Genomic DNA, 27,210 nt, shown 5'->3' with positions numbered 1-27,210 from the left:
ATCTTGACCCTCGAAATGGGCAAAGTGAACTTGAAGTTCAAAAGATTATTCAATTACAAAGAATAGCAAATGAATTGCCGGATGCATTCACTGATGCAAAGCGAGTTACTAAATCACATATACCGGCGGTAAATGCTCCTGCCCGAATTGAAATTCCAAAAATCTCGGATGAGTTCATTATACGTAGAAAATGTGGACGACCAATTGGATCAAAGGATACAAATCCACGGAAAAAGAAAGAACAAAATAATATGATTGGCAAAATCGTGAAAAAAGTAAATCTTGTGCCAAAAGAAAATGATGATTCCACTATTGATGTGGATGGATTTTCAGAATCCCATGTACCTAATGATGAGATCTCAATTAATTATGTACAAAATGGTATATCATGGGATAGAAATGAAACATGTGTTGATGAAATTTTTGCATATGTTATAGCAAGTGATGTGATAAATGATGAAATCATTGTTCCCAAATCTATCAAAGAATGTCGACAAAGTAAAGATTGGGAAAAATGGAAAGAAGCTATTCAAGCAGAGCTAGATTCACTTGAAAAACGTCAAGTGTTTGGTCAAATGGTTTTAACTCCACATAATGTTAATCTGGTTGGCTATAAGTGGGTATTTGTGATAAAAAGAAATGAGAAAAATGAAATTGTCAGATATAAAGCAAGACTTGTGGCACATGGATTTTCTCAAATGCCGGGTGTTGATTATGAAGAAACATATTCACTCGTTGTGGATGCTTCTACTCTAAGATTCTTAATTAGTCTTGCAATTATGGAGAAACTCTAAATGCGCCTCATGGATGTTGTTACGGCATACTTATATGGATCACTTGACAGTGATATTTACATGAAAGTCCCTGAAGGACTTAAGATGCCTGAAGCATGTCAATCAAAAACCCCGTGAGATGTTTTCTATAAAATTACAACGATCTTTATATGGATTAAAGCAATCAGGGCGAATGTGGTATAATCGCCTGAGTGAATATCTTCTTAAAGAAGGATACAAGACTAATCCTAATAGTCCTTGTGTTTTTATTAAAAGATCGGAAGGGGGTTTTGCAATTGTTGCAGTATATGTTGATGATCTAAACATTATTGGAACTCAAGAAGAGATTGAAAATACTGCAAAATTGTTGAAAAATGAATTTGAAATGAAAGACCTTGGCATAACCAAATTTTGTCTTGGATTGCAAATTGAGCATTTTCAGAATGGAATTTTTGTCCATCAATCAAACTATGTAGAGAAAATATTGACAAAATTTAATATGGACAAAGCTCATCCATTAACATCGCCAATGGTCGTTAGATCACTTAATCGAGAAGATGATCCATTTCGTCCCAAAGAAAGTGATGAAGAAGTTCTTGGTTCAGAAATACCATATCTAAGTGCAATTGGAGCTTTGATGTATCTTGCTAATAATACATGTCCGGATATTGCATTTTCTGTAAATGTATTAGCAAGACATAGTTCGATGCCACGAAGACATTGGAATGGAATCAAGCATATATTTCGTTATCTCTGTGGCACACGTGATATGGGATTATTCTATCAGAAAAAATCAAAGTCAAAGTTGGTCGGATATGCTGATGCTGGATATTTGTCGGATCCACACAAAGCAAAGTCACAAACAGGTTATGTTTTCACGTATGGTGACAAGGCAATTTCTTGGAGATCGACCAAGCAAACACTTACAGCTACATCATCAAACCATGCTGAACTTATTGCACTTTATGAAGCCGGTTGAGAATGTGTATGGTTAAGGTCAATGATTCAAAATATTCAAGAAGAATGCGGACTCCAGTCAATCAAGGATATTCCAACCGTTTTGTATGAAGATAATGCTGCATGTATTGCTCAAATCAAAGAAGGATATATTAAAGGAGATAGAACAAAACACATTTCACCGAAGTTTTTCTCAACACATGATCTTCAAAAGGATGGCGTGGTTAATATTTGTCAAATTAGATCAAGCGAGAACTTGGCCGACTTGTTCACAAAATCTTTAGCACCAAAAGTTTTTGAGCAACTTGCATACAAGATTGGAATACGACGATTAAAGGATATATGTTGAATTGGGGGGGAGTATTATACGCGCTGCACTCTTTTTCCCTTCACCGAGTTTTTATCCTATTGGGTTTTTCTTGTTAAGGTTTTTAATGAGGCAACAAGCATCATATACGCGTATAATAATAAATGAATATCCAAAGGGAGTATTATGAATATTTTATTAATATATGGATATTCATATTCTAGAATATTCTCTATTGTAGCCTATAAATACTAGGCATTGTTGTGACATTATTTACTCTCTCATTAGAAGAATTTCTCTCCATTCTCTTCTCTCTATTCACTCTCAATATTATAATATTTATGTTAATCTTTTAAAAAATTTATCATTTTCCATTTTAAAATGAGAATCTATTTTGTGAGGGGTCGTTTTTGCTTTCCCGATTTTGAGGTAATTCAATAAAGAGTTGAAATCTAAGATGAGAATTTATCGTTTCTCATTTTTAAGTTTAAACACAGTTGAAATAAAATGTGAATTTATCATTTCTCATTTTTAAGTTTAAACACAATATGTTCAATAGAAAAAAAAGGAAATTAAATAAGGTTATTTTTTAAGACAATATTTCGTTCAATAAACCCATATTTTGAGCCTAACAAACTTTTCCCAACTCTATCAAACAAAAACGTTTTATTAAAAAAAAAATTATTATATAGGTTTTGTGATATACTCAAATTTGGTTATTGGATAAATGGGCCGGTTCAATCCAGAAGCATAGGCCCGGTCAAATAAAACCGAGACAACCTGAAACGCAAGTAGCTTCCTGCCGGGTATCTTAAGAAAGTTAGAATAAAATAAATCTTTTTTCGAAAAAAATGGCGAAATCTTGCAAGGGGTTGGCTATGGAGCTGGTGAAATGTCTGAGTGAATCTGATTGTGTTAAGGTAATAAAAACCCCCATATCTCATTATTTCTTCATTTTAACTTCATTTTTTTATTAATAATCATAACCTGACATTGTTGCTGGTTTGAGGCTTTAGATTCATATTTATTTACTTGCTGTATTTTATTATAGGTATAAATGATGTTGTAGAATTAGGTCACAATACTTTATAAACAAATAAAACTTAAAGTTTTTTTTTTTTAATCTTGTTCTTAATTTCATTAGAGTTTTAGGGCTAATCATTGTCAGAGGATGAAAGGGGGTCTAGAATGGCTTTAATGTTAGTTATCAATTTATCATTGTTGTTATTGTTGTTGTCGGTGTTAACATGATCCACTATCAAACAATATAAGCATATAGATGTTTGAAAAGCATAGCTTTTAACCCATGAATCCATGATACCCGTAAGAAAAATTTGTGAAAGAAACCGCATATGGTTCATGTAAATTGAACTAGTGACTTGAGATATCTCAAAATCCTTCCGTTTATCTACATATTTCAGTATTGCTGTTTGTTTTGTATCTAATCGGAAACTCGTGTCCTGGATGCCAAAACTTTTCAAGAAGTGACAATCTTAGAAATAATGAGTTGCAAGATTGATGAGCATCACAAGGTTTGTCTTTTGTGAGCATAAATTTGTGGCTTCATCTTGCAAGGAGCACACACTTTTATTACTAAAATGTGGCGAGGCACATGATGAGCATTTAGTGGAAATAAGACTTGGGGCCTCTAGTTTAAGTTGATGTAATATGTTTTAAGAGAATGACATATGGAAAGAATGAATTTGCCAAGTGGTACGTAATCTGGGACATAGTTGTAAGTATTTGATACGAATCGAAACCAAGGACCCACGTGTTAAAGACTAACGAAATCAAGACCAAGTCTTTAGAAAGACTAAGTCACTATCTCTTTTTGAAGTTCAAGTTGTAGTTAGTTTGGTTACATGCACTATGTAGTCAGTTGTTTCATGTAGTGCTTTTATGTTCCCATGTTTCTATAGTGCTCCTTGTAATTAGGACAGTAGGCTTTATGTTTCTAGTATTTTAATGTAACTTTAGATGTTAAATAAAAGAAGAAGAAAATTGGCAGCAAAGTCATTCCTCTCTCTCTCTGTTATTTCTTTTAAAGTCTAACCCGCTCTTAGGGTCCTATCAGTATTCGTCTTACCATATTTCATATGTTTGCCACCCGTGAAAGGGAAAACGGGTGAAATAACTACTGCAAGTCTGCAACAATGTTTATTTAAAAAGGGGGTTTATAAAGTGATTAAAAGATAAGGTGCTTTTAGCTATCACTTGGAGATTAACCAAAACCATACTTTTCTGTTCACTCTATATTTAGCGTACTAGATAAAATACATCCTTCAAAATTTCCACTCCAAATAAGATTGTTCATCTCTGAATGCTTGATTTTCGGGGCGCACCTTTTAGTTTCTATTGGTCTTATAATTTGCATGATACAACTAATTTGAGATAAGCTGTATTGTCGTTTCTTAGAAGTTAAGTCTTGGGAACTTGTTTTGCAGGTTGAGAATCGGTCTTTCAGAGAGTGTGCTAAAGAAAAGAGCCCCGTTATTTCTAGTGAATGTGTTGGACTCAGAGAAACATATTTTAACTGCAAGAGAGGCCAGGTATAATTTATCTTCATCTTAAACAATCTATGGTTTCTTCTTTTGAATTATTATCATCTAGCATAAATATACTTTCCTGGAAACATCTTTGCGGTAAATGTGACATGGATGGCGTTTACATGTTTTTTAACTGATTGTACAAAAGTTGAATTAATAGAATGCCATCATGTGCATTGGAGCAGACATTAAGGCATTTTTGATCCATTTGATTAGTTTAGTTTGTAAATTTGAGACACCTCAAAAAAGCGGCATATTTAGTATCTACCTTATAGTGGGTCAAGATTGTCATTTTAGAATGTAAAGATTATGGTCATGTCCGCCTTGGTGGTTCCTTCAGGTTACCATATCCCACCATGGTACTAGCTATTTTCATCTTAGCTAGTTAGCTCTGTTTTTATTCAGTAAATTTCTTAGAAAGTTGGGGATTTGTGTGGCAGGTTGACATGAGAGCAAGGATTCGCGGGAATAAAGGTTACTAATTCAATGGTTTTGTAGTATGACTTCAGAGTTCAGATCACTTTGGTTATCGATAGCACTTTATTTGGCAAAATGAATCATAGGATTAGGGATTGCAGCACAGATATCATCGTTTGTAGCGCGATTCAGGAATATTATCTCGTCTAGTTTATGTTCTTGTAATGTGGTTGATTCTTTTGTTAAATAAATATGGCCGACCATATACTATGAATGTACATAAATTTCATAGCGACAGGTTTTATGTGTGGATGGTGTTCATTTGATTGAAACCACTCCAGAAATGATAAATACGTACCATGTCTAGGTTAAAATCACATGTAGCCTGGCCATATATACGATTTACCAACTGCAGGAAGCAAAATATATTGAGAGTTACATCAGATAAATAATATTGAACCGAAATTTTGTACTTAAACGTTTTGATTGTATAGAGTTTCTTTTGACTAATACATTGAATATACAGATACTCTGAAGTTGTAAAGTTATTTCAAATACTATTTTTGAATATCAAAATCCTCCAATTTTATTTATAAAATTGCTTTTAATTTTGTAGGTTCTCAATCCATATAATTATTGCTAAAACTTTAATTCTACTTAGGTTGGTTATTCATAAATTGACCTTTTGACTTTTGGACACATACATTGAATTATTAATATTTAAAAGTATATTTAATACAACTCGAAAAGGTAATAACATTTTTATCAAAGATTAAAAAAAAAATGCATTCTTCAAGAAATTCGTCCTTTTTTTTTCTTTCTATTTTTTAAGTTAATAATACACTTATATATGCCCTAAAAACATATAAAATGCTATGTTGTCAGCACTTAAACTATATAACTCACCGGTAGATGCATCGATGAGGTTTCTGTTACCATTTTGAGGCACTGCCTTCACCCCTTTGGCGGTTCAACAAATGCTGCGAGCCAAAGCTCTACTGCTTGCCCGGAGGGTGGGTTTAGGACATATGTTGAACCTTCCTAATTTGTTCTTTCGTAATATTTCGATTATTCTACTGCTTTTTTGATTTTTTAAGGCAGTCGTAAGAGACAGTCGACCATTTATTTATCGGGTGTACGTTTTTTCTTTTTTTTCCCCCTTTTTTTAACAACTTTTTTTTTTTTGGAGATATACAAGTTTGTTAGAGGTTAAAAAAATGGAAGTAACTTCTACATGGTATTGTTATTACCACAACATTGTGCTTATGAAATGCTCGAAATAAGTTAACTTAGTAGTGCTGAGCGATATTGTTAGTGAAGTCCAAAATTTAAGTTTTCTTATTGTAAAATTGAGAGCATCATTGTTTACTTTGATAGGACCGATTGGAGTTGTTTTAATATTTATGAGTTTTTGTTAGTATTTTTTTGTATGTTGTTTGTATAATTTGGAGCTTCGTATAATTATAAGTTTATAACTAGTTGTATTGGTTTTTTTTTTAGGTTCGGATTGAATATTACAATGAGAGTTTAACCTATATTGTTTTAATTGGGTTTATGTTAGGAAACTCCTCATCCAATACTTTTTATTTTGATGTGAATTTCGTTTGAAACTTTATGTTGCGATTCGACAGCGGGGGGTCTAGCATATGTTGTTTTAAACTTTTAACTGGGTCCGTGTTAGAGAGCTTCATCGAAGTAGAAATGTCTATTTCAAATACCCAACGTGAGGAAAACCCTACTCCCTTAGACTTAAACTTGTGATACCCAAATTAAAACCTTATAAAAGGACTACCTATATCACAAAATCGATAGATGAGAATTCAAGCCTGAAATCTATAAATGGAGTTAGGTCGATGGACGTGGAAGGACAGAATACCGAAGGTTACAATGGAGTTTCCTGATGAAGGAGGTGGTCAGTGAGTGTAAGGCATATGGGAATAGGTTTTTGTAGACTTTTTTTTCGTAGACTTTGGTTCTCAATAACCCCCGTAGTGGTTTTGGCCTGAGTAGAGGAGGCCAAAATCAAGGGGGGAGGTTACTCTTGGCTGCCCCAAAATGCTCTGCCTGTTGGAGGACATGACCGATGAGTGTTTATTAGAGGACTAGGACTAGTTTAGGGGTTTTGGGAGCTTGGGAGAGGACTAGGTTTAGTATAGCTAGGCGGTTAAATTAGTGTGTTTCATAGGTTGCGCACCACCCGTTATTTTTCCTTTGATCCATCGGGCACTAGGATTTCTTAGTTAATTCCTTATATGTAGGTAGGTTTGGGCTTTATTCTGAAACACTTTTAAATTTGTCTACGTTTTATTTGGTTGTTATTATATGTGTTTTGTTAAACCTGTGCTGAAGGCTTAATTCCTTAGTTTTTAGTCAATTCATATGTATAGGTACGGTTATCCTTGTTGAAGGCTTTGTTTATTATGCTCCTACATTTTATGCTGTTATTTGCGTACCATGCTTGCTAGAGTTTAGGTATTGTGCTAAGGTTTTGTCGCGTTTGCTACCCTTCCCTACTCTTAAAGTGGCATACCCGGCGGACCCTGCTGACAAGTATATCGTCTTATCATGTTCTCGACAGATAGGTATAAACATTTTACCCTTTTATAGCTTTTACATCTTCTTGGCCGGAGGTTCTTATGAAAGCAGTTTCTCTACATTTGGGTAAAAGTAACACTGTTTACATCTCACATACTCATACCCGGCTCAGGGATTGGGTACCGTTGTTGTTGTATTGCGAATGGCGGTTGAGAAAAAAAGAAAAAAAAAAAGGTCCAGTTTATTAAAATAAAATGTTTTTGGGAATACCTATCACCGGCTTAGGATTTCCAACGTATGGCCCACGCGTGTCATTATTATCTGTCAGTTCATCAGCCTTGAAACTCCTCTGTCAACAAATACTACTACTCTCACTCTCTCACTATTCTTATTTCTTCTCCGTTCACAAAACCCCCCTTCTGATTCGACTAATAAACCCTCATCATCTATGGATACAACTACAACAACAGCAGTTTCCCCAAATCTTCTTCTTCTTGATTCACTCTCGCTTTCTTCTTGTTTTCCTTCTCCATCAAAATCAAACCTCCCCCTTCTTAAACCACCACAAAACCCACCCGATTTTCTAAACTCAATTAACGAACTCAGTGAGTTATCAGCTGCATTATCAGCATTTTTACACGACTTTCATGACTTGCATAATCATATTACTTCCGTTACTTCCGCTATTGACGCTCAACTGCCGCCTCATCTCCTCCTCCTCAATACTACTACTTCTACTGGTATGTAATTATTAGGTTTTTTTTTTACAATTTTTAGGTCATTTAAACTTACCTAATAGTTTTATATTATTATTATTATTATATTAAGTTAGTTTGTATTTTGTTATTAATAGTATTTTTATTTTTATAATTATTATTAAATTTAGTGAAAGTTAATAGTAATGATGTAACAGAAGCGATATGTGCGGAACGGAACCCTAACGGAACGGAAAAAAGTAACGGTGACGAGACACTTGAGAATAATAATGATGTAGACGATGATTTGAGGAAGGTTCTAGAAGAATCGAATGATAAGTTAGACGGAATTGATGTATTGGAGGAGAAGAACAAGGTGAATGAAGAAGATATTGGTATATGGGATATGATTGAGGATGTTGATTGTTATTATAATGCTCTATTCAAGAAGAAAATGAAGAATAAGCGCAAGGAAGGGGATATTATTGACAAGATAAACATTTTGTTGAAGAAGGATCCCGAAAAGAGTGTTAGTTTTGAGGAGGCAGGAGAAATCGATACATCGAAGGAGGATGGGGAAATTGAGACATTGGAGGACGGAGAGATCGATACGTTGGAGAATGGAAAAATTGATAAGTTGAAGGAAAAGGATAGGGAAGTTGATGTATCAAAGGAGAAGCATAAAGAAATTGACATATCAAAGGAGGACGGAGAAATTGAGCTGGAGGATGGGGAAATCGATATGTCTAAGGAGTGTGATGAAATCAATGTATCAAAGAGAAATCGAAATGAAATTCATATGTTGAAGAAGCATAAATATAGAGAGGCTGATGAAAACAAAATTGATATGTGGGAGAAGAAGCATAAATATAGAGAGGCTGATGAAAACCGCATCTCAAACAAGAAGCATGAAAGATCCTGTATTTCAAAGAGGAAACATGAACAAAGTGAGAGGCATATAGAAATTGATAAAGGGAGGAAGAAGCATGAAGAGATTGATAAATCGAAGAGCAGGAAGAAGCATGAAGAAGATTATATATTAAAGAAAAAGCATGAAGAAGTTGGTAACTTGAAGAAGAAGGATGAACAGATCGAAAAGAAGAAGAATCATGATCAAACTGATGCTTTTAAAAGGCCTGCAGAAATTATTGTATTGAAGAAGCCTGAAATAAGTGATACCTTGTGGAAACCTGAAGCAGAAATCGATATATTAAAGAAGCCCAAAGAAAGGGAAACGCCGAAGGAGGATGGAGAGGATGATACTTTCAACAGGCCTGCAGAAAATGATGGATCAAAGAAACCTCAAGAAGAAACTGATGCTTCAAAGAAACTTGTAGAAAATGATATATTGAATAAGCTTGAAGAAATAAATGTACCAAAGGAACCTCAAGAAGAAACTGATGCATCAAACTACCCTGTAGAAATCGATATATTGAATGAGCCTGAAGAATGTGATGTATCGAAGAAACCTCTAGAAGAAACAGATGCAATAAAGAAACCCGTAGAAATTGATATATTACATCAGCCTGAAGAAGGCGATGTATTGAATAAACCAGAAGAAATTAATGTATCGAAGAAGCCTGATGAAATTGACTTATCAAATAAGCCTGAAGAAATTGATGTACCGAATAAACCTGAAGAACTTGATGTGCCGAATAAAGCTGATGAAATTGATGCATCAAGGAAGCCTGCAATTTCCGTTTTAGAATTCTTGTGTGAAAAAATGTTTGCCAAGGAAATGAAGAAGCATGTAGTGGATAATATTTCAATAATGAATTCACTCCATCAAGAAATCGCAAAGGCATTGAAGCTAGCTAGAAATCCTGCGAAACTTGTATTGGACAGCATTGGCAGGTTTTTCTTACAGGCCAGTAGTGCATACCACTATGGAGAATCTAGGCACCAGCAGATTGCAGTAAGGCAGGCTTCAGTTTTGATTTTGGAATGTTTTGCGATGATAAGTAGTGATGGCATTGAGATCACAGAAGAAGATAAAGAATATGCAGCGAATGCTACTATTGATTGGAGAAAACGGATGCTCAAGGAAGGTGGTTGGATAAACACGGAGGTGGTTGATGCCAGGGGATTGCTTCTGTTTATTAGTGGGTTTGGGATTCCAGATGGTGTTTTCTCCAATGAGGATTTAAGGGATTTGATTAGGGCTAGTAATGTGAATGAAATATCCAATGCACTTCGTCGTTCGGCTATTCTTATCCAAAAGCTTCCAGGTTTGTTCACAAATTTCACAACTTTACATATGTTAATTGCTTTTTTATGTGGTGTTTCCTGCTTAGAAGTACTCATAATATTATTACGTAGGTGATGTTTTGTTATTTGAATAAACTTGGTAGTATTAGGCCAATTAGGATTTGTACTTTTTGATTTTTCATGTTATTTCAGATATTTGAATGCCAATTTTGGAGACTCGCATATTATATGGCCAATTCGGATTTGTACTTTTTTATTTGTCATTCTATACCAATTCTTGAATGCCACTTCTGGAAACTCACCTCCAACAACCTGTATAAGGAAAAAGGTTTATCTTCTCTTTGGGGAGCATGCATAATTTGAGTTATAGAAACGTAGCATGTTAGGTGTACAATTTGGAGCTTGGAGGAGTTGATTTTTTTCTTTTTTTGCTTAAGTAGCTGTGTATCTAGGTGTTTAAACTGCAAACCAGATTCTGCACTTAAGTTACAAACACATTATTTACAGGTGCACATGCATCTGTAACACCTTTTTGCATCTGTAGTTAAGTTTTGAGCATACACTAAGCATATAACGGTTGTCTTTTTTCAAGTATTTACTATCTAGTGTATACCTTTCGTGATTGGTGTGTCTCCCTAGAATCTCTTGAAAGACAGATCTAAATGTTCATATTACATTTTTACAAGTAATTGCAGTCACATGCTATTGTGTACCGTTAATACCTATGGTAACAACTAAAATAAACTAATAATGGCGTCTTATGTGGACGTCTTCCATGTAGATGTTGCTATACAACCATCCATTTTGGTGACATCCAGGTTGCTATAGGCGTATAGCAGATGATGTTTCACCGTTTAGAGTTTTTTTCATCTTTACTTTTATGACTTGCATCATCTTTAATTATGTTTTCTATATGCTCTTATAGTACATAGTTCCTGTGTTTTGCTAAAATCATACCAACTGACCAAAGCATCAATACGTAAGGTTTTCTGTAGTTAGTAGTGAAGGAAACATTGAATGTGTGATTAAATAAACAAAAGGCGTTGTGAATTTTTCTGGTGACTATCACACTCAAACTAAACAATATATGATATATAGAAGTGACCATCACACAATTTGGGAAATGTTTTCTATTACTACTGTTCTGTAAAGGCTAAGCCAAAAGTGAAGTGGAGTCTAGAATAAGCCGCGAAGTAAAAAATAGGAAAACGTTGAAGAGGTGTGACCCCAAATTATGAATAAGAGATCTGCTGAGCTACCATTTTTTTCGAACCCGAAACATTTGTAATTGCTTGTACTTGGTCATCATAGAATTATTATTAGAAAGAGATTCTTTTTGTTGGCTGAAATCTGGTCGTGTAAATTATCTATTTCAGAAGTAATTGATTGGATGGTGAAGAGTAATCTTGAAATTGAAGCTGCTGACGTTGTCTATACTTTCGGGTTGGAGGATAAGTGCCACCCTGAGGCCATGTTGATGACATTCCTGCACAAGAAAATTACACACACTCAAAATGGATCTTCTTTACAAGTGGTAATCTCGAATGGACCATTATCTTTAGTTTTAGTGCTATACTATCTGGTCAGTTGGAAAGTTTTTTTCTCAAGTATTCTGATTTGAACTTACTTGCTTGCTCATTGTCATCAGTCATCACTATAGTATGCAAGTGGTTACCTGTATCCTACCTCTTATATAGAAGTTCTATTGTCTAGTGACTTTAGTATTTGACCTCATCCAAACCATGAAAATTTCTTTTTATTTTTTAGTTCCTTCTGCAATTTCTTTTTCTCAAGGAAGTTGTCTTATTTTTTTATTTGGTAAAGTTAAATACTTAAGTTTGCTTGTTCGGTGTTATAATTAAATAAAATTGAGATGAATGACTTTTATGTACTTGATTCTCCCATGTTATTAAAGACTAATTGAAATTTTTGGCTAACATTTCTTGTAACGGGTATTCTACGGTATCGGGTTAAAATAAAGTAATTTTTGTACAAACTGGGTTTGTTGACCCAAAGTTTTTTTCCCCAAAAAACTAGTACAACTGATTAATAATAATTAGCGTGTCAGATGTGATCACAAAAATAACTTTTATACAATGATTTTACACTAAAAATAAATTTGCACAATTTTTGACCCGTTTCTGTTAAAGCTACATATTCTTTTATTTTTTGTCGTTGCCTCTGTTGTAGATTAAATTAAACTTAAATCAAGACATTCATAGAGTATATGGGTGAGTTTTTTTCCAAACTAGTGTGGTGGGAAAATTTATTTACCAAACTAGTATAGTTTCAATAATATTTACCATTTTAGTATAAAACATAATTAAACATTATATTTATATTTATTAAACATAATAAATAAAGATACGTTAGTATACAACTTAATTAAACATTAAATTAGGTGGGTTGTTTAGGGGTATTTTTTAAATCTATTATGTGGGTCTCGAAGGTGAGTTTTCCCCAATGTCTCGGGTTCGAATTTTGGGTTTCACATCTCAAGGTATTTTTCATGAGGAGGTTGGAGTTCCAACAATTTGTTGGTTAAAATTGTCTTCAGCACGCCTGAATCGAAACTAACTTTATAAAAAAAATGTCAATAAATATACAAAAAATCACAACAAAGAAATAGTAAAATATAATGGTATTTCTATTGAAACAATAGAATAAATGATAAATCAAATGCGTATCGTCGAATCAATGGAAGAGACATTTCTAGAGAGGATGTCATCCCATTGAGAATAACATCTCTGATTAACTACCAAGTAATTGCTTTTAGCTTTAGCTATTATCCTATTTATCTCAGATTATTAAACTAATTGGCGTATAATAATATCAAATTAGATCGATATTATAGAGCATAAATTTTTAGTGTTTGAGACATACTTGATCGATTTGTATTCACGTGTCATCGTAAATGCCGATATTTTTGTCTTTATACTAACATATCTTTATTTATTATATTTAATAGATATAAATATAATGTTTAATTATGTTTTATACTAAAATGGTAAATGTTATTGAAACTATACTAGTTTGGTAAATAAGTTTTACTACTGGGTTGAAAATGGCTAACATAGGTGTTTGTGGTTGGTTTGTTTTCAGTATACAGCAACGCTGCAGCAGTTATCTGATTTGAAATCCGTACGGAGATGTTTGAAAACTCACAAGAGTGATCCCTCAAAGTTCCTTCCTGGCTTCAACATTAATGAAAAAATCGAACAACTGGAGAAAGTAATAAATGAGCTAGATTTGAAGACGACTGAAGAAAAGTCAACACTAAAGAGGAAAGAAAAAGAAACCGAGTTTTCAAATGATCCGAACAATCAACAGCAAGCCAAACGTAGTTGTTGTAGTCATGAAAGTTTGCCACATGAGCAGAATCCCCATGACCACTATGACACACACCCATATAATCTATCAACACTAATTCACGGCTACTTTGACCAAGACCTTTATAATTCTTATGTTACAACCTATTCCGCTTCATCTGCATTTAGTGCACCTGTACTGCCCCCACACATAACTAGCTCAGTGCCTGCTGGTTTCTATGCCCCCTGTGTTTATGGTGGACCTGTTGCTGAACCAATGCCTCACACGAATAACCCTTGGCCTTATGTGGGTCAACCATATTCTAGTTCATTCCCAAGATTGCCGAACTATATCCCGCCAAATGGCTTGTTTGAAAGGCGGGTCCCATCTTCTGATCTTTACAAGTTCGCTGATACGGTTGTTGAAAGGGGATCTCACCGTGGTAGGGGGTAGCAGTATCACAACCTCTTCTTACCTGTACTAAACATATCTTATTTTTGGTAAAAGCTAGTTGCTGATGCATATCATAGTATAGTTAGTTAATGTTCGTAGGGCATTTCTAACTTGTTTCTTTTGGTAGTTTCCATACTTGGCTTATAAAAAATCAAAAAATGTTACTAGATGAGTAGATGCTCAGTTCTTGTTTTTGAAAAGCTCCTTAGTCATAACCCAAATATTACTAGTATTGGTATCCATACAATGCGTGTTTACGTGAATAGTTTTCAAGTTGCCGAGAGGGCGTGTTTAGTTGGAGAAATGTTTTTAAGTTTTCCATTTCTAGTTTTCTAGAAAATGAAAAAGTTTTTCATTTCTAAAAATCCCTTGAAAATTTAAAAAATGCGTTCAAAATAAAAGATGGATTTTCATTTTTCCATTTTAGAAAACTAGAAAACATGTTTAAATTCACTTGTTTTCTAATTTTAAGTTTATAAAAGGTTTAGAAATGAAACGACACAACTCGATTAATAGAAAAATAAACTTTTCTTTTATACCCCCACTGCGCCGCAGTGGGGTTGAGCACTCTCCACTGCGCCGCAATGGAAAGTCTCGAACCTGCGCGAGAAAAACCCCACTGCGCCGCAGTGGGTTGGACACACTCCCACTGCGCCGCAGTGGGAGAAAAGGCATTTCCTGAGTTCAAACAAGTTTTAGACATAGAAATAAACTTAATAAAAGTAAAACTAGTTATTAAAGACAATGCACCAAAAGTTAGAAATTTCGGCATGACCCATTCGTAAAATCATCATCTAAACCTGTTACGGATTATTAGTTTACCAAAACACATTTAATCATGATCAATACATCACTATTACAAAACGACCAATTGGAAGTACCCCAAAAACTCGGATCTAACACTAGACATCATAATAATTTTCCAAAAAGACATAACAAGGGTACAATGAGCCGATAGTTCAGAGGGGGTCATTAAGGGTCCTATTACCAATACCATTATCCGCATTTAGCTAAAGCAAGCATATCCATAAAGGAACTTTAACTTCAATCTGTAGATTATTTAACTTTCTTCTGCATCCGGGACAACCTATAAAAAAGGTAAACAACTAAAAAGTAAGCAAAACTTAGTGAATAATCTTCCATACGTTTATACATACGAAGGAGGGCACGTACAAGGACTATTACATGTAACCTATGACATCGTCATGCCACATTTACATGCTCACCTTGCACACTAATCACAATATATGGATCCATATAAGCTAAACAACATAATCATGATCATCTATCGGGGTTCTTAGGCCACCGGAAGTTCTTAGGCGTCAATAGATTAGCTATCGGGGTTCTTAGGCCCCGGAGGTTCTTAGGCCTCAAAACACCATGCCCCACATGGGATAATACCGCATCAATTACCACACATATATAAATAAACTTCAACATGATGTGGTCAACACCACACATGGACAAAAGGCTTCAACATGATGTGGTCAATTGATCCAACATAAACATAAAGGTATGCAAGAATACTCACCTCCTCCACGACAACCAAAATCATAAATCAAGAAGACCGCATGAACACAAAACATGTATGCTTCAACCTAGCAACAAATCATAACGCATAAAGGATCATCAATCACATACTAGGCCATCTAACCATAATCACTAGCATTTCAACACCCAACCCATCATTTACAAATCTTATATTAATCTCCGGTTGGTTCACATAACATGTATCTCTTATATCATTTTCAATTGGCCAAGAGTTACTTTCGTATCAAAATCGTCATTATCATAGTTGACCTAGCAGACTTCAAACAAGCATAACTCAAGTTCTACTTACTCTTTTAACATGATTCCAGTGGACAAATTTTCATGACACATACACCTACCTTTTATCTTTAGTGACCAATATGTGAATTGTCCTTCAAAGGTGACTTCTGGTCGTTTTAAAAATCAAAACTGCTGCTGTTAAACAGCTTTGACCCTACTGACTTCAAATGACCATAACTTGAGTTCTACACCATATATTGACCTCATTCCAGTGGCCACTTCTTCTTAACACATTTATGTACATTTTATATTCAGTGAGCAAGATATGAATTAACTTGCAAGAATGTGTTTTACCCGTTTTAATGACAGACATGGAATCAGTTTTGCTGAAAAATCAGCATTGCGCCTCTGAATTCAAAAATTCATATCTAGAGTTCTACTTCGTCTTTTTAACCCATTTTAGTGGCAAAATTTACTTAACACAATAACCTACATTTTCTTTTTAGGACTTGACAAGTGAAAATTCTGTCATGGGGGTGTTTATCTCGTTTCAAACTCAGGGACAGAATCTGTCCAACTTTGTTCTTACTAGTATTCATCAAAACCTTCATGCAACCCAACTAAAAACCCTAAATTTGATTAAATTACAATAACCCTAACTTGTATTATAGCAATTAACTCAGTTTTAAGAAAACCCCCAAATTTCTTAATTAAATTTAATAGCAAGAACCCTAATTCTTGAGGAAGTCAAAATTAGGTTAGAAAGTGTTTACCTTAATGGATGAAGGAATAAATCAAGGATTCAAGTCATAATTTCTTCTCTATTTCCTTCATGATTTTCGGCCACCACCACCACCACACTCAAAACTCCAATTTTTAATTTCTTAGGTGATTGAAGATTATTATCATTGTTCTTGTTGGATGATTCTTGGATATCTTGATTGAAAGAAAGAATGAAATCAATTAATTAGAATTGAAAGAAAGTTGAAGAAGAGAAAGTAACTGGGAGGTGATTCATAACTTAAGAGAATGGCTGGCATCCTTCCCATGATGTCACGCCCCCTTTCAATTTTCATGGGTATTTTATCCGTTTTCCACTAAAGTTCCAACTAAATTAATCCCTAAACCAAAAATAAAATACTAGGAAACTATTTTAAATGTTAAAACTATAAAAGGGGATTAATATCTTTATCTTAAAAACTTTCGGGTGTTACAAGAAAATAGAAAAGTGAAAACAAAAACTGAAAAAAACAGTTTTCCTAATTTTAGTGTAAAAGTTGGAAAAAAGAATTTTCATTTTCTAGGAAAACTTTTTTAAAAAATTACAATTTGAACACGTTTCCAGTTTTCCATATTTTTTTGGAAAATGAAAATAGAAAACAATGAAGTTTTCTTGAACTAAACGCACCTTAGTATTTGAATCTTTAGCAAAGAGATGGTGACAATATCCGGCTTTTCTGCCATGACCCACCCCTAGATACAAAAAAGTACTCGTATATAGTAGAGGATTTTATCTTATTTCTATAGTTTAGTAGTATTTTTGAAGATATGGCACACAAATCTCTTTTTACGTTGGTGTATTGAGTTGGTTTAATCTTTTTTTTTTTAATTTACTTGTAACGAGAATGGTACTCGCACGATGCGGCGGCCGTCGAGTTAGTGGCGGTGGGATGGTGGGTGATAGGTCATACAGTGTGATTGGTTATAAGAGGTGATAGATTATAGAGTGTGATAGTCAAATACCTTAGCCGTCCGCCGTCAGATTTAAAAATTCGTCAAAAGTATATCGAATGACCACTCTAATGAAAGAACATGAAATTTTAAGAACACCCATATATTTTTTTATAATTTAACGGTGTACGGTTTTTAAGATAAAAGATTTTGAATGAATTAAAGGAATAAATGAATTATGAATGAGAGAAAAAAAAATGATTGAGAAAAAAAGGATAATATGGTTATTTTAAGTAAATGTAAAATTGATAAGGGGTATTTTGAAAAATTAAATATTGAAAATTAAAATTTATATATGGAATTTGTTTTATAATATAGTATAGATATAGATAAAAATAAAAAAAATAAATAATAAAAAAAGGGCTTTACTTGTGTCACTGTGTGTATGGGTTGGTTTGCTCAGCCGTGACTCGTGTTCACTGAAGAAAAAAATCACTTTGGGTTTTTGTCTTTTTGCCTTTTTTTTCAATATATTATATCTATACTTCTATAATATATTATAAAGCAGATTTTCTTTAAATTTTTAACATTAAATTTAAATTTTCAATATTGATTTTAAGTACTTTTTCAAAATACCCCTTATATTTATTTTATATTTACCTAAAATAACTATAATACTCTTTTTTTTTATCAAATCTCAACCAATCATTTTTTTTTTCTCCTTCATAAAAACCAAGTTGTTTTTTACAACTTTTTATACATAACATACAACTATATATACATGTAACTTTTATCTCTTTATCTTTTAATCCCCTAAACTTTTAATCTTGTACAACTTTTTGCATGTTCACTTATTTATCTTTTAACCCCTAAAGTTTTAATCTTTTACATTTTTACCCATAAACTTTTACCTCTATACCATTTAATCCCCTAAAAGTTTTATTCATACAATAGATCCGCTGACAGCCCATCGACGGGGTCGTCGACGTTAAAACTATTGTTAGAGATTCGTCGGGGGGCTTCGATAGATCGAAGTGGGGTTACTAAGTAGTTTTTTCAAAAGTCAAAACTACGTACCAAGCATTTTGAAGATTTCTCCAATTACAATGAGGTAAGTTAATTTTATATTTGTAAATTAACTAATCTTAAATATTATTGACGTATGATTCTCTATATATATAATTGGGAAGCAAACAATAAGTAAAGGAGTGGAAGATTTGGATACATAATAATTACTTGGATGCATTAAAAATAAACATGACTTGGATGCGTAAAAAATGACTTGATACATAAAAATTAACATTATTAGGATGCATATATAAAAGTTAATTTAACTTAAAAAATGTCTTGGATGCTTAAAATTTATGTAATATAATTTGGATGCATAAATATTAATTTAACTTTGAAAAATGACTTGGATGCATAAAAATGAAATTTACTTGGATGCATAAAAATTGATATTACTTGCATGCAAAAAAATTAATTTAATTTGGATGCATAAAAATAACTTCAATGCTTAGGGTATGTTCTTGAGTTTTGTTTTAAAAGGAAAGAAAAAGATTGTAAAGGATTTTAAAAATATTTGGGTTCTTGAGTTTTATTCAAGGGAAGAAGAGAAAAGAAGGGAAAAGATTTGGAAGGAGAATTCTATAGAATTTGCTAAAGATATTTTCCTCCCACTTTTGGGATGATTTGGAAGGAAGGAAACTCCACCCCTTCTCTCCCATTCATCCCTCTTCTCTTCTTTCCCCTTTCTTTACATATAAACTCGAGAACACAGGCTTAAAGATGACTTGGATGCATAAAAACTAATATGATTTAGATCCATTAAAGATAAAACTTGAAAATAAATAAAGGAAAATTTTAAATAAATAAAAAAATATTGTTGAGTCATAGAAAATCAAATTACGTGTGGTGGTGGGTTTGATGCCATGAATATTGATTAATTTAATATGAAAATGGATACATGTACAATTATGCAATGGAAATTTTAAAGTAAAAACTAAAAACAATTATTGTTTACATACGTGTATAAAGAAAAAAGAAATAATATATATATATATATAGATTTTGATAATGACTCAAAATGTTCGATTAGTGTCTGAGTCAGGGGCTTATGGTGATACAAAATGCAATTACAGGGTATCTAGAAGCATTAATCGACCACAGGGTGCAAAATGCTAATTTCAACAACCAAAGGGGCCATTTGTGATATTAACCCTTAACTAAGAAAACACATTGAGGGCATAATAGTAATAATCTCTCCCAACTCTGGGTTTTATTTTTTGGGGTTTTAGCAACAGCCACCATCACGACCACCGTCTTCAACACACACAAAAATACACAGTAAAAAATGGTTCGATTAAATGCCGATTTGGTATGGAAAAGCCCTCACTTCTTCAACGCTCTTCGCGAACGTGAATTAGATCTTCGAGGTATACATACATATATATATATACACACACACACTGCTCACTGTTTTCTGTTTCTTTTAACCTAATTTTAACTCTCTGTACGTATACATGTATATATTTATAATTAAATTCTATTTAATTTGTTTCAATTTGTAGGTAATAAAATTCCAGTGATTGAGAATATAGGTGCTACTGAGGTTAGTAATTTCTATTTTATGATTTTTAGGGCTATTAAGTTTATTTTATTCATATTTTTTTGAATATTTTGTTGATAATTTGTTTACGGTTTATATATGATATTGAATAGGATCAATTTGATACCATTGATTTGTCTGATAATGAGATTGTGAAGCTCGAAAACTTTCCGAATTTAAATCGGCTTGGAACGTTGTTGCTGAATAACAATCGGATTACTCGTATTAACCCTAACATTGGAGGTACTGCTACTACATTGTCTTGTTTTAATTTTCCTATGGTGCATTGACCTAGTTGAGATGATGACACATGTTGGAATTATAAGAAATAGACGATTAGGAGATGGAAAACATCTTAAGTATTAGTGTTTTCTTTTTCATTGTGACGTTTGTCATCTTCGTCAAACGAGATAATGACATGTGTCAAAATCAAATGAGGAGAGCAAAAATGCCTTTCAGTTTGGCATATATCATCATCAATGAGATAATGACACATGTCAAAACAAATAAAAAAAACACCAAGTTTCTTTTTCTTTGTTTTCTATTTTGATTTTTACATGTTTCATCCTTGGGTTTAATGTCTCGTTATTAGTTGTTTGTTAATTTTGATATAACAAGTTATGGTGGTGTTTATACTTTTACAGAGTTCTTGCCGAAACTGCACTCTTTGGTTCTTACTAACAATCGGCTTGTTAATTTGGTTGAGATTGATCCACTTGCATCACTACCGAAGCTGCAGTACTTGAGCTTGTTGGACAATAACATTACAAAGAAACCCAACTATCGATTGTATGTCATTCACAAGTTGAAGGCTTTGCGTTTGCTTGATTTTAAGAAAATTAAACAAAAGGTTAGTAATTTGTTATCCTTAAATTAAATTACAAACTAGTATATATTGTTGGAATATTCGTAATCTATGGTGGACAGTAATTTATTTATATCGGTTGCTTGCTGTGTCTCTGTTCTGATGGATGTACATATAGGTGCTAGCATAGTTATCATCATTGTCATATGTGTCCATACTATTACATCCATTACTTTTTCTTTGGATGTGCCTCGAAGTGATTTATTTTTCTTAAACGATTGATATATCTTACTTGAAAGCTGATTTCTGTTTTCGTGTCTGGTAGTTTACATTATTAGTTGATTATATAGCAAATTTAGTAAAGAGATCAACTTTTATGAGTTTTTTGTCTAACTTGGTGATGCATATTTTGTAATGTAATGGTTTCTTAAACTTACGTGATCATGGCAAGCAGACCATATGCATGCGACTGGAGAATCTTGTTTTCCATCTGAAAACCTTTGATATGTTCCCGAGAGATTTGATGATGAACGTTTTTAAGACACAGATAGTATTTTTGACAAATTTTAGGTCTAGTATTTGGTTTCCACAACTTACCTGTGTGTTTTCAAATCCTTCTACGGAAACTCTCACATGTGGGTGACTGCCGTTGGTTATTCTTTATGTAAGAAAAACAGTAAATGAACCCTTCGAAGTTCAAAGTATGTATTAATATTCAAAGGACCTAGCACCAAATATATTCATTTATATCTGGGTGTATTAAAGGTGATCCTTATCTAAGACGGTTGAGGCGCTAGGTTTTAAAAAGCACGCCTAAGCGCTAGGCGCATGCCTTAGAGATTTTTGGTACCCAAGGCGCAGGGTGTACAAAAAGGCTCGCTTTTGGGGATTTTTTGTGAGCCCAGTTGCTAAAAAGCGTGAGTTTTTTGTACACAACTGTTTTTTTTTTCTCCTCAACAAGATTGACCTCTTCTTCTCCTTCCTTAACGAGACCAACAATCTTTTGGGGGTTTCTTTGTAAATACCAAATTTGATCAAAGCTGGACTTAAAGGAGGCTCTTGCTGATGGTGTTTTGGTATTTTCTGTGTGATAAATAAATACTATATAAACAATTGATACTTTTGTTTTCATAAGGGTGCGCCTCGCGTACGAAAAGCTCGCCACTTTTGTGCTTAGTGTTTCGGAAATGGACCCTATTTTTGTTTTGCCTATTGCTTTTTAAAGCAAGAGTTGAGGGTTCAAGCCCATGTTCAGACAATTTTGTTACCCAAGCTATTTTCCTGCACAATTGAAAATTCAGAATTTTAAAGTTCCTTTTCCAGCCATTTTGGTGGCTTGTTGTCGTAAAAGTAAATAAGCATCGTACATGACTTATTATAACTTAAATATCTATGCAAGATGTCTGCAACTTTGCTTTTACATCTACTTTCCGTTGCTGTCAATGTTCATACAAGGCATACTTTTTGATCTCTGCTTAGTCGTTAATGCGCTATAGAATGCCTTCAATCTCTCATTTTGTATTGGGCTGGGTATCTTCAATTATGATTTCAATCATCATGGATATATAATTATGTTATGGCACACTAGCTCCACCACTAGGAAATGCATATTATTTTGTACCTTGACTGTAAGAATGTAGATGTGTACCAGGTCTTAGTTACACACTTGCACACTTACCAGGTCTTAGTTGTACATAACACATAAGCCCCCTTTCCAGATGTTTATACACACCCACACACATATACATCCACACACTCTTTCTGGAAGCAGTCTGTACCCAGGGGTATAGTGACTTTCTACATCTCACCTCCCCGGCTCCCCATACCCCGCCGGCCCGTTAGGATAGGGTATCGTTGTTTATGTGGGATTGTAGATTTGGGATTTTTAGGTTCCTTTTCAGCCATTTTGGGAGCTTTATGTTATAAAAGTTTGCTATTAGGGTCTTACATGATACAGCAGAACTCATGACACAGTGCAAAATGTCTGCAACTTATTCTTTGCATTTACTTAATGTTGTTGCCAATGCTCATACATTATGATTACTGCTTAATCATTAGTGCAGTATTACTATTTATCTCAGATGTTACTAGTCATGTTTTTCTGTCTTTTACCTCTCCTTTTATATTGCGAGAGGGTTATTGGAGTATTGGTAATATTCTATTTATTGGTGATAGGAGCGAGCTGAAGCAGCTAAGTTATTTAAATCAGAAGAGGCCGAAGAGGAAGCTAAAAAAGAATCTGTCAAGACATTTGTACCTGGTGAGGTTGTAAACGAGGAGCCTGAGGAAAAGGAGCCATCTAAACCTGTGGGCCCTACACAGGAGCAAATTACAGCCATAAAGGTAATAAGACCTTAGTAATTAATATCCTTCACCATAAATATGATTCACTAAAACTAGGGTAGTCAATAGATTCTAGCAAAATGAGTTGATTTTGGTAAAGGAAAATTAGCTTATAAGGAACTGAGTCAAATGTGCCGAAAGTTGCCAATAGGCATCAAAACCTCCAAAATCATACTATTCAAGATATAGATTGTTTTTGAAATGGTATCGTATTACTTAGTAATGGTATTTGACACACTAATAATAGTTAAATTAAAATAAATAAAGGTTTTTGGAATAGAGATGTTTTGGGCTATAAACAACCCCGATTCCCCGGTCCATATTGACCTGAACTTGATTTGGCCAGCTAACCGGCTGACCAGCTAATTGTGCCACATCTACTCTGTGTGGTTGGGTCTGAAGTTGCACATCATTTAAACGCATTAGCATGTCTTGGTATCGTATTACTTAGTAATGGTATTTGACACACTAATAATAGTTAAATTAAAATAAATAAAGGTTTTTGGAATAGAGATGTTTTGGGCTATAAACAACCCCGATTCCCCGGTCCATATTGACCTGAACTTGATTTGGCCAGTTAACCGGCTGACCAGCTAATTGTGCCACATCTACTCTGTGTGGTTGGGTCTGAAGTTGCACATCATTTAAACGCATTAGCATGTCTTCTAGATTGCCAGTATATTTATACAACTACTATGATTGTAGACATCTGTGTACTTCTGTGCTTTATTTTTCCAAACTATACTTTATATTTAGTATAATAATAGAGGGTGAATTTCATATATGCCATTAGTGAACTTCAAAATATCATATATGTCCAACTAAAGATCTAAATATAAAAAATGCCACTATTAAACTAGAAATATATCAATAACACCCAAATGATTAAATTTAATCAAAATAATACAATTAAATCCTAAAAAATATAAACAACGTATTTAATTTACAATTAAACCCATTTTCTTCTAATCCCTAATTACATAAATTATATGCATATCTATAATTTCTGCTGCCTCATAAACTTCGGCCTTTTCCTTCCCCCAATCTAATTGCTAATTTCACAACGTGAAAATGTGTGTGAAAAGACGATGGACCTCTCCTCAATTCAAATATATAGCTAAAGAAGTAAATATTAAAACCTTATTGATACTCTAGCTCAATTCCAGTTTGTAAGTATCAATACCTTTTAGTCTTTTTGAAATAAAAGCCTAAAGTCAACCTCTGAGTCTTCAATGGGTGACATTAGTCTTGCCTCCAACAGTTTTAGTCTTTTGATAGTGTACAAAACTGAAATAAAAGAACAATAAATTTTTCCTTAACCTCATCCTTGCATCGACATTTTCATTATCTAAGGATAAAAGAGAATTAGACACAACCAAAACGCCTACCCTGAAAATGTTATCTATTTACGGACTGAAGAAAGGGTATAATCGTAAATTGCAAATATCCTTTAGAGTTTTAATGGATAATAATGTTTTATTTGGGATAAATATAATCATTTGGATATTTTTGACATATTATAAGTTTAACAATGGCATTTTTGATATTTGGAAATTTAATTGGACATATATGATATTGTGAAACTTACTAATAATATGATACTATGTGTAATCTGTAGGCCGCCATTGTCAATGCCCAAACTTATGAAGAGGTAGCAAGACTTGAAAAGGTGATGTTGCTACAATCTTTAGTGGAAAACTGGAAATTCCAAGGGATTTCATCTGCTAATTTCTGTGATATTTTTTTAAAAAATTTTTTTTGGCTATGGAATGAATATATTAATAAATGTTTTAATTTCCGCCACTGATGGTTTAGTATATTATCATTGATTGGTGGAGCAGGCTTTGAACTCAGGTTCAGTTCCAGATGATCTTAATATTGGGAATGCCAATGCAGAAACAAGGCAAAACGATGGTCCCACAGACATGGAGCAGGTACTAAATTGTTTTTATAAGATGTCGGTTTAATTTTGATTATGTACTTTACAGATTTGTGGACTCCCAGTCTATATTGATGACATGGCAAGGAAAGTGAAACGGGTCAAATGGATTTAAATTCTCCAAGAGTATACTAAAATATTTTCTACGTCCTAAATTGATTTACTCCAACCAATTGGATCATCTTAATAGCTATTTTGATATTGTTATATAATGTATAATACATAAAGTAAATCCACTTTTTGAACTTTCAACTTTTCAACATTCAACATTAATACTAATCTCAACCACTAGTTTTTTTTCTCTACTCAAATCTCAACCACTCATTTTCCTCTCTCCTCCATAAATCATTTTATTCCTCTAATTCATTCAAAATCTTTTATTTCAAAAACCGTATATTGATAAATTATAATAATTATATGGGTGTTCTTAAAATTTTATGCTATTTCATTAGAGATGTCATTCGATATACTTTCGACGAATTTTTAAATCCGAGGGCGAAGCCTGGACGGCTAAGGCATTTGGCTATCATAACTCTATGACCTATCACCTCCTATTATCTATCATACTCTAAGACCTATCACCCCCACCATCTAACCGCCGCAATGCACGGGTACTTTGTCTTGTAATGTATAATACATTTAACTAATTGTTTAATCTAAAATAATTGGACAAAAAGAGTTTCATAGGTTAACCCAGCCTGATTTGGTTTACCATAAGTTTGTACTGTTTTATCCAACCCGCTTAATAACTTTTTCATATTGCCACTTGTACGTGTTTATTTTTACTAATGTTTATTAAATGCTTCAGGAATGAGTGATTGCTGAGATCAATGAGGTTGTAGGTGGTGCAATAGTTAAAAGCTGGGAAACAGATCCATCTTGTTTTTTTGCCACAATGGTTTCTCCTCTTCTAAATTGTTCCAGAGTTGTTTGGTGATAGAGTGAAGTGAATGTTGTACAATTAATCTTGACTGGAAGAGGTCGATTTTTCATTTATGATATATTTTATATGCTTAGTTAAAACTAGTAATCTAATTTTATATTTGTAAGCCGGAAATGTAGAATTGTCCCGCAAATGAAGTATTTCAGGATAAAAGGAGGATTTTGCATGCTGCATCCATATTTGTTTTTGAAGCTTATTCTTTTGTTGTTAAATCCCTTTTCTCCCAAAGGATGGGGGTTGTGGATGAATAGACGGGTCGTCCATGCATAATGCATCCACAATGTGAATTATTAGCCAATATGAATGAGTTTTGATCATTCCGATCGGGGTGCACGGATTTTATTTTGTGTGGATTTTTGGATAACTCAGAACTTGCCCTAATAATCATCCTTGTTTACCTTCCTGCCAGACCTTGAGTTGCAGATAGGAGTGCCCAGTCAATTTATTTACCATCTAAACTTGATGATCTTGACTATATTTATTGGAAGGGAAGTGATATTCATACCAAAACAATTGATGTATTTAACATATATGTGCAGTGTTGATTGTACAATATGCTAAAAAAGTTGTACAGTGGTAAATTAATCAGTACTAAACTACTAATATCACTTCCCTTATTGGAATTTTGACCGAATTTATTGGACAAGAACCTTCTTCTATATGACCAATAGATTTATGTATTTGTATAAAATTTTATTATTACTGTAGTAAAAATACAATTTCAAGCAAGACAAAAACGGATGAGGACGTTGTTGTACCAACAACGTTTTTATACTATTTTGCACTATGTAGCAGTCCAAATAATTTTTTGATGCTTCTGAAAATATTCAGACGTTTTATTGCTCTCCAATTGCAGCCTGGCAGGTAAAAATAACTTAGTTAGATATACCTAAAGAATCAAATTTTGTTGTAACCTTACCGATTTTTTCTT

General features: G+C 33.5%; 3 protein-coding genes across 3 annotated transcripts; all 3 read left to right on the top strand.

Moving 5' to 3' along the window:
• The first annotated feature begins 2,802 nt into the window (after positions 1-2,802).
• On the top strand, positions 2,803-5,472 carry LOC122579906 (cytochrome c oxidase assembly factor 5). Its single transcript, XM_043752166.1, has 3 exons — positions 2,803-2,957; positions 4,482-4,586; positions 5,024-5,472. Exons 1-3 carry the CDS (start codon positions 2,889-2,891, stop codon positions 5,063-5,065), a joined length of 216 nt encoding a protein of 71 aa, XP_043608101.1. The 5' UTR covers positions 2,803-2,888; the 3' UTR covers positions 5,066-5,472.
• Positions 5,473-7,894: 2,422 nt separating this feature from the next.
• Positions 7,895-14,400, top strand: LOC122609846. Its single transcript, XM_043782793.1, has 4 exons — positions 7,895-8,275; positions 8,449-10,458; positions 11,815-11,972; positions 13,541-14,400. The coding sequence occupies exons 1-4, from the start codon at positions 7,984-7,986 to the stop codon at positions 14,198-14,200; spliced, it is 3,120 nt and encodes a 1,039-aa protein (XP_043638728.1). The 5' UTR covers positions 7,895-7,983; the 3' UTR covers positions 14,201-14,400.
• A 5,528-nt stretch (positions 14,401-19,928) lies between these two features.
• On the top strand, positions 19,929-26,452 carry LOC122578507 (U2 small nuclear ribonucleoprotein A'). Its single transcript, XM_043750481.1, has 8 exons — positions 19,929-20,076; positions 20,212-20,252; positions 20,363-20,492; positions 20,894-21,099; positions 23,230-23,397; positions 25,016-25,066; positions 25,239-25,331; positions 26,145-26,452. Exons 1-8 carry the CDS (start codon positions 19,995-19,997, stop codon positions 26,148-26,150), a joined length of 777 nt encoding a protein of 258 aa, XP_043606416.1. The 5' UTR covers positions 19,929-19,994; the 3' UTR covers positions 26,151-26,452.
• Positions 26,453-27,210: the final 758 nt, after the last annotated feature.

The sequence above is a fragment of the Erigeron canadensis genome, chromosome 8, assembly GCF_010389155.1.
Source record: "Erigeron canadensis isolate Cc75 chromosome 8, C_canadensis_v1, whole genome shotgun sequence".
Classification (NCBI taxonomy): Eukaryota; Viridiplantae; Streptophyta; class Magnoliopsida; order Asterales; family Asteraceae; genus Erigeron; species Erigeron canadensis.
This window is presented reverse-complemented; position numbering and strand designations above follow the sequence as displayed.

Bases quoted from the DNA above. Each gene is read 5' to 3' on its own strand.
- LOC122579906 (XM_043752166.1), top strand. From the start codon at position 2,889: ATGGCGAAATCTTGCAAGGGGTTGGCTATGGAGCTGGTGAAATGTCTG. The intron at 2,958-4,481 runs GTAATAAAAACC...CTTGTTTTGCAG, and splicing joins GTGAATCTGATTGTGTTAAG to GTTGAGAATCGGTCTTTCAG. The intron at 4,587-5,023 runs GTATAATTTATC...TTTGTGTGGCAG, and splicing joins TTAACTGCAAGAGAGGCCAG to GTTGACATGAGAGCAAGGAT.
- LOC122609846 (XM_043782793.1), top strand. From the start codon at position 7,984: ATGGATACAACTACAACAACAGCAGTTTCCCCAAATCTTCTTCTTCTT. The intron at 8,276-8,448 runs GTATGTAATTAT...ATGATGTAACAG, and splicing joins CAATACTACTACTTCTACTG to AAGCGATATGTGCGGAACGG. The intron at 11,973-13,540 runs GTAATCTCGAAT...GTTTGTTTTCAG, and splicing joins ATGGATCTTCTTTACAAGTG to TATACAGCAACGCTGCAGCA.
- LOC122578507 (XM_043750481.1), top strand. From the start codon at position 19,995: ATGGTTCGATTAAATGCCGATTTGGTATGGAAAAGCCCTCACTTCTTC. The intron at 21,100-23,229 runs GTTAGTAATTTG...TATTGGTGATAG, and splicing joins TTAAGAAAATTAAACAAAAG to GAGCGAGCTGAAGCAGCTAA. The intron at 25,067-25,238 runs GTGATGTTGCTA...TTGGTGGAGCAG, and splicing joins AGGTAGCAAGACTTGAAAAG to GCTTTGAACTCAGGTTCAGT.